This window comes from Silurus aristotelis (assembly GCF_946808225.1).
Source record: "Silurus aristotelis genome assembly, chromosome: 8".
Lineage (NCBI taxonomy): Eukaryota > Metazoa > Chordata > Actinopteri > Siluriformes > Siluridae > Silurus > Silurus aristotelis.
Window position 1 is genome coordinate 7,409,346 of NC_139581.1, and position 8,303 is coordinate 7,417,648.

The 8,303-nt window shown below is 35.2% G+C and overlaps 1 protein-coding gene across 3 annotated transcripts in view; it reads right to left on the minus strand.

Moving 5' to 3' along the window:
- Positions 1-8,303, minus strand: part of nphs1 (NPHS1 adhesion molecule, nephrin) — a 149,056-nt gene that overhangs the window by 81,069 nt on the left and 59,684 nt on the right. For all 3 annotated transcript variants that reach the window (XM_083547805.1, XM_083547807.1, XM_083547806.1), the window contains exons 5-7: positions 7,385-7,507; positions 5,977-6,058; positions 4,315-4,418 (exon numbers count right to left, since the gene is read on the minus strand). In XM_083547805.1, the coding sequence (XP_083403931.1) occupies positions 4,315-4,418; positions 5,977-6,058; positions 7,385-7,507 (309 nt within the window). The remainder of the gene's footprint in view (positions 1-4,314; positions 4,419-5,976; positions 6,059-7,384; positions 7,508-8,303) is intronic.

An 8,303-nucleotide genomic window follows, 5' to 3' on the forward strand; every position in this document is an offset into this window, starting at 1 on the left:
TAAATTCAGTTCAATTCAGTTTAATTTGCATAGTGCTTCTAACAATGGATATTGTCCCAAAGCAGCTTTTTACAGAGATAAATAGGTTATAAAATATGAATTTATATGTTAGTGCATATAAGTTTAATGCTTAGAAAATTATTTCTTATTTGTTTATCTATAATGAGCAAGCCAGTTGTGACAATTTTGAGGAAAAACTCCTTAAAATTGTAAGAGGAAGAAGCCTTGAGAGGAACCAGACTCAAAAAGGAATCTATCCTCATCTGGGTGGCACCGAATGTCACTTTGTTACAGTTTTATCATTGTTGAGGTGTACTGTTTAATAATTGGTCTTTAAATGCAGAATTGTTCATGGAAATTGCAGTCCTAAGCCATTGTAGTAAAATATTAATCTTACATATAATTGAGGTTGTCTCTCTTTAAAAAAGAAAAGAAAAGAAAGAATAGAAAAAAAAGAAAAGAAAAGAAACACTCAATGGTCATTTTTCATCTCCCATATAGGTCACTTGTAGTGCTACAGTTACTGACTGTAGCCCTTCTGTTGCTATGCTACACCATCCATTAATGACAAAAGGACCACCCTAAGCACACCACTTACAGTACATTGGATGCTATTCTGAGGATAGATCATTCTCTGATCTGAAAAAAATGGCACTGTGTGTGTTTCTAGTACAATAAATTGCAGCAGTGTTACCCGCTGTTACTTAGTGGCAGACTTCAATGCAACTTCAGGTTTAAAAAAAGATAGCTAACCCTAAAAAGAAAATCGATTCTCCATATTAAATAACACCATGTTAACAAAAGCTAGTCTTAAGTTTTATGTTATCTCTCATGCAATTACTAGCTAAATTCACTAAAAAAACATTAGGCTTATTAAACACTGCTCTTAGAAACTAGCTAGCTAACATGAGGCTAATCATGTTGTGTATTTGTAAACAGCAGCTGTTTGCTCTCAAGCTGGCTAGTAACATAATTATGTGTAGTTTAAAGATATGCTAGCAAGGTAGTGCCTAGCATTATATTTTACTTATGCTACACAAAGAAAGAGAAATTAAATGCGACATGAAATGCTAACGTGAAATATTTACTGCATTTACATGAGGAAGATATAGTCAATATCAGAATGAATTTATTTTGAGAGAAAATGGAATTAGAATGTAAAAACAGAACTGCATGCAACCCTTTGAGCTGTAGCTGAATGGTTAGGATGCTGACTTTTTGATTAGAAGGTTATGAGTTCAAATCCTGCTGGAACCTTGAGCAAGATCTTTAACCCTCAACTGCTCAGTTGTGAAAATAAGGCAATTGTACTGTATGTTGCTTTTGATAAGCATGTCTGCAAATACCTTGAAAGTAAATAACAATATACTGTGTGTGTGTGTGTGTGTGTGTGTGTGTGTGTGTGTGTGTGTGTTATGCATTGCTATTTAAACTAGGATTCTAGTTAGATTATGCATTCCTATCATGGTGTGTACTTTTCAAAACTAAGTTTGCCTTTAAGTTAGTTCATTATCATGGTGTGTATTTAAAAATCACTAGATAATCTTATAGAATCAGTTGTAAATATTCTTGCTTCTAGAGCCAGCTGTAGATGTTAATGCTTCAAGAACCGGCTAGTAGATATGTTAGGTTCTAGAACCAGCTTTAATATTCTAGCTTATACAAGCAGCTGTAGATATTCTAGCTCCTAGAGCCAGCTGTAGATCTTCTAGTTTCTAGAACCAGCTGTATATTTTCTAGCTATTAGAACCAGCTGTTGATATTTTACAATATAACACTTGAAGCTGGTGTGTACTTTTAACTCTTTGCTTGTAAACATGGTTTGCTATTAATGCAGCTAATTATTATTGCCCATATTTGAACCCAGTAGATGTTCTGTCATGCTAAAATGTATAGAAAATCTAGAATATCTACTAGTATTATGTTTGTTTGTTTGCTGACTGGACCAGGACGTAAAAAGAATGGTAAGTAGTGACGTTTAGAACTGTATGTCATAAAAAAAGCAGTGCTAATGAAGCCGTGCTCTTTAGATTGTCTGCCATGTATGAAACACACACACACACATATATACTGTATGTTTTGTTTTCTGCTACATTTTTGTAAAATCTACTCGCCAATTTTTATCCTTTTTAATCGCAAGTACATGTTATCAGCCCATTTGGTGTCAGGTGGCCTTTAAGATAAGCAAACTTACACTTTTTGTTATCACCTTGAGCTGTAAATAGTACGAATTAACGACACACATCCACATGCAGAAATCCAGATCCATCGTCTTTCCTCTGTCTCTTCATTAAAACGCTGCGCTGCTAATTATCCTGGTCTTTCACAATCGCATTTTATTCACATTTTGCTCAACCCTAATGATACAGCTATTTCTTCACACCATTTACTTCACATAGACTCATTTCAAGTAGACTATCCAATGAATTTCACACATCTTCCTTGCAGCATGTGCAAATCTATGGTCTAAGGCTAATTTAATTATATGCATTACAATTACTTTTAGCCTCTCTAGCATATATGTGAATTTGATCTGCTTGAACAGGGAGAGGAGTAAGACTTAAATGAAGGGAATGACATGACTAATGACTAAACATTATAAAATAAAAGGTGTTTATTGTATGATGCAAACCTTTACACACGATAAAATCACAGTTCTGGGTGCCCTTATGTGACTTACTGTGTTTAAAATGTCCATTATTATAAAATGTATCCGTTTATCTATTTTCTATACCACTCATATTGTACAGGTTTGCAAAGGAGCTTAGGGTCTATCCTAGGAAACTCATGGCACAAGGTAGGAGACCCTGGGTAACTCATCACAACGTATTTGCACAAACCCACACACCTATTAACACACTTTGGACAATTTGGAAATGAAAATCAGCCAACAGCATGTTTTGGGATGAAACCAGAGTACCAGAAGGAAACACTTGATGCAGACTTTGTGCATGCAAGTGGACGTGGGGATTCCAGAGGTTTAAAGCTGTGGATTCCAAGACCAACCTACACCAAATTTAATCAATTCTGTTTGTAAGCAGTTAAGATTCCAGTTGCAACTAAGCCATTTCAAAATCAAGAACAAACCAAAGCCAAGTAATGCAACGAGTTGACATCATTTTTACAATATGATCATATGTATTCTGTCTTTTGAAATTTTCAAAACTTGTGCAAGAATTTCTGTTCACACAGTGGCCTAAAATCATGGCTGCCTAGGACTACAATACCCAGGCATCACGGATGGTTTAATGTTATCGTTTGCCAGAATTGTGACTGCACACATACATCTGGAAATCTGTACACATTAAACACAAACATTTTCACAGCAAGTGTAATACTGTATGTGTAACAGGTAAAATCGTAAAAATCGAATTATCCTGGAGAAAACATTAGCGAAAGAAAAGCAAAGACTCCTGCAATAGAAATATGCCTCAAAAAACATAATTGGTTTCAAATTTTAGACATAATGTCTTATTCATGGGGTAATGGTAGCTGTTTTGTGGAAGTCTAGCTCATCTAAGGTGCAAATAAAAGTTTTGTTTACAAGAAAGTACTTTGTTTATCTACGTTTACACACTGTCACCTTCAAAACAGTCCCCTTGCACAGCAATTTAGCACTTCCAGCATTCCTGCCACTTCTGGAATGTGTCTTCCTTTTCAAAGCGTGTTAAGCACCTTCTGCGATTCGTGCAGGATCTCTGCAATGGTGTGAGCCGGATCTTGATTTTCGTGGAGAGGAAGTCCACAGGAGCCAAATCTGGCAAGTGGGGTGGGTGTGAAAGAGAGATCATGTGGATTGTTCTCTGATGATCATCATGCACAAATTGCTTAATGGTTTTGACATGTTCGGTTGTTGAGCTTGAAACCTTCCTGATTTTTTGCTGTCTTCCATTGATAACGACTCTTTGCAGCATCGCTATATGTCAAACATGTCATGACAGATGTCTCTGTGGCAGATTTGGCCAGTTGTAATCAGAATTGCACATTTGCTCTTTGTTCTTACTTGTTGTCCATGATGAAAGTGCTGACATGGTAACGCACGTGGTAAGAAAAGCACCATTAGCACCATTAGTCTCAAAAGTTTTTGATACCACCTGGTACAAAATGCACAGTTATTAAATCCCTTAATTTCAATTCAGTGATGGTTCATAATTAGCACTCAGAAGCCTTTGAACATTGTATCCTTTGTTCTATCTAAATCAGGGCTAAAAATGTAAGCTAGTAAAGAGCTTTTCAGGAGCTAAGTTTAAAAGTTTAAGGATTATTCTTAAATGTTAAATTGCATAAAAAGTTGAAAGGAAAAAAGGATCTTACAGTAAACTGTCATTAATATTGTTGTTTCCAAGGCCTTGCTGAGAGCTGGGTTCTTCACTTTACAGAGTAGGGGTTGTCCATCGTCCGAACGGTGAGGCCTGATCCTGCAATTAGAGAATGGAATTGGAGTTGATACCATTATTTCACACTCTTTTACTGTTTCTCTCGATCCCACATTCATTTCCTAATCCTGGCTAAAGAGGAAAGCATTTCTGTACATCTTTAACCTGATTCATTACCGTATCCTCCTTTAGAGATGCAGAAATAAACATGAACTGAAACATTTTTATAGCATGCTGCAAACTGTTGAAACTGTTGATCCATTAATTCCATGAAAACACAAATACAAAAAATATATATATATATATTGTCTATTGTATATTGCAATTCTAGTTAATTTGTTTACCTGTTAGCTACATGGTACCAATGCAAAGAAAATAATAAGTTTCAGTCTCTATCATTAATCATGTGGGTGAATCAATGCTATTAAGACTTATTATTGAGTCTCATTCTTCAGATGAAACCAGTGCCACTACAGAACTAATAAACTAATGATACTCATCTAGTAATCGATACTAATCAGTGTATTTTAACATCTGTGGGTATGTGTGGGTGTGTGTGTGTGGCACTAGACAGCCACATTAAAAGCAAGACTTCCTTATTGAACTTTTATTGACCTCATGGATTTCTAACCTGCTGTTAATGAGAGATCACAAACTACTGCTACAGGGAGGAGAAAAAGCTCACACTGATAGAATCTCTCATTTAAAAACGCATTACACTCCAAATCAGCCATTTCATTCGCAAAGCTTGACTGTAGAGCTGGTTCAGAATGGGGTTATGCTCTGTTTTCCAGGCAAATTTGGCAGTAGTGGATTAGATATTAAAAGCAATAGATTGGCTAAAAATCTAATTTGTTCAAAGTTCCAGTTATGCAAGATGGATTTTTTTTCTCAAGACGATTTTTAAACCATGTTCTGTAGTAACATGGTGTGACTTATTGCAAGAAGAAGTAGTAGAAGTTGTGTGACCAAACACTTGACTGCAAATGATTTTGGCTGTGTTCATGTTTTTTTTTTTTTTTTCAAAGCCACAAACTCTCATGGCAAGTCAAAAATCCCTATTGCCTGGAACATAAATAACATTTTTGTAATTTTGTAAGACCAAGAAGTGTCCTGCTTCATGCTTAGATTACATTCTGATGCAACATTTAATAGTTTTGCATCTGATAATTGTAAATGCAAACTTCTTTCAGGAGCAAAAAATAAATAAATAAAAGGCCTTATAAAAATTCCATAGATTACTACATTAAATGCAGTTCACCGAAATGTGAAAGGAACTGAGGAAAACTCTTCAATTACACATAGTATTTTTTTTTTCATAAGAAAAAATTACCAACTGGAAGTCTTTTAAGCATATTTTGGGTTTATATCATGATTTAGAGTTTCTTCAGGAAATTTTGCCATTATGCTGAGACCTTGGAAATAAATATGTTACTGGGATTTTATGGGAACTCACAGAATTAATCTCCTAATAGTATAGCAATATTCAGTCCACATTATTTGATCTATTTCTACCTAGCATACTGCTGTAATAAAAAAAACATTCCTTCAAGAAAAAGTTGGGCTTGAAAGGAATAGCAACAGTAGGAAGAAAACATACTTAACTTCAGTGTGAGTATTTAGGAGTTTGTCCTCAGAGCCTGGCATCTTGAAAGACAATGTGTCTGTCAGCTCCTCTCCATCTGAGAATTGGAAATAGTGTTAGTTGGCACAATATTCCTCTGGGTTGTTTATAACTGTTGTGTTGTAACATATGTTTCTATTTTACAATATATGAATACACAACAATTACAGTTTCTAAACCTGTTGCCAAATAGTTTTAACTTTTCCTGAGAAAATTAGCTTTGAACTAGCTTTAATTGTTCAAATGAGCTTAAAATGAGCTAAAAGACTTCAAATGTTGGAAACCAGGAACAAATGTGGAGATAAAGACCGTTGGACATCTGAATAAAAAGTTGTTTAAATTAAACATTATGAAACTTCCACATGCGCAAGACCCTTAACCCTCAACTGCACCTCAACTGAAGCTGAAGCTGATGCTAGTGATGGATAAGAACATTTATAATATATAGAAACAGGCAAACAATCTAAAACTGCAGGCAGAACAGAAATTGGGCCAGGTATCAGCCAGAAATATGAACGAGGCAAAAAAAGAGCGAGAAACCAGAAAACCAAATAAAAATTGGCAAACCATGAAGCAAGAAAGGTGGAACAAAATTGTATGAATCAAGGGGTTCTATATGTACAAAATAATAAAAGGGTAAACTAAAAAATAACTGTTATAAACATTTATGACACATGAAGGAGATTGAAGGAGACAATTTACAAGACAAGGCTGGAGATAGGAGAAAAAATCTAAAGAAAAGCTTATGGAAACAGAGAATGGAATGTGCTACACACTAGCTAGTGCTACACACTAGCTCGATTCCCATGAGCTGGCATGTTGGGATCATATCTGACACTATGAATTATGTCACAATGTTATTTACACATTTGTAACTATAATAAAAGGCATGCTAAAATTTGACATTTCCTGAAGAAAATGTGAGTGGTGCTTGAATGTGCAAAAGTAATCACCGGCTGCGAAATGTGAGACGCAATCTTTCTTGGCCAGACGAGCGTTTCGATGTCACATGCCTTGTATTTTAGATTTGTCAGTCAATGACTTTTTACCCAGCATTCAACTCCCCTTAGATGTTGTAGCACCATTTGCATTAACATTCAAACATTCTACACAACTGTTGTGTACAACATTCTCAGAACCTCTGAACGTCCTTCAAACAAAAACATTCAGAAAACATCCCACTAACCTCAACTACATAACCAAGCCAGAAGCAAGAGCTTTTTCAAGTACTGAAAACAAATAAATAAAGAAATGACTGAAGTGTCTTGTTTTTCTTATGGCGTGCCTTAGAGCATTTAAAGGCCGGGTGTACAGTACCTGATCCACAGTCTGACGATATTCTGGCATCTGAAAAGTCTTTATTAATGTTTAAATGTGGTCATACCTTTAAAAAGCGTGGCATCAGCAGCCGGTTTGGCGTCTGGGGCGATGCAGGTCACTGTGTACTCCTGACCTTCCACCCACGGCTCCTCTGAGTCCAGAACAATAGAGGGATTCGATGGAGGAACTGAAATACAGAGTCAGTAGGAGAGACCTAATGAAGGAGCTGTTATGTTGTAACATCTGAGTTTGAAAAAAAATGTATCAATAAAATTAACTGTTGGATGTCACTGTGGATGAAAAAGAAAAGGAATGAAACATTATTTGCACCCCAAGCCTTTTTGACTGACATAGTCTGGACTCACTAATGCATCCATGGACATGTGAATAAACACAATATATATATATATATATATATATATATATATATATATATATATATATGTATATATATATATATATATATATATATATATATATATATATATATATATATATATATATATATATACTGTATATACAATAAATGTATTAAAGGAGTGCAACAATGTTACATTATGAATATGTTACAAATAATACAGTATACGGTGCAAATCAAATGTGAAGTTACACACAAAAGGGTATTATTTGAAATGTGACCATAACAGTCCCATATTGTATGCAAAAAGAACATGATATTAAAAATATATGTGACTATTACCTAGTCTATATTCTCTTAAATATCATGTAGTGTACAGACACCAAAAGATATCTAAAACCTCACTGGAAATGCGATTTACTCTCACAGTGAATGTCACTCTTTGAGCAAAGCATTTGATATCTACGTGATGTCGCGAGACCGACGTAAGCCTAATTTAATTCAGTTTGTAATCAGATATCGGCTGCCAAAAAGAGCATCTGTCACGCTCCTGCACTGCAGTTAGAATCAAACCTTTAATGCACTTTTTTCTCCCCGTTTTTCATATTCGTGCGTAAGCAGAGCT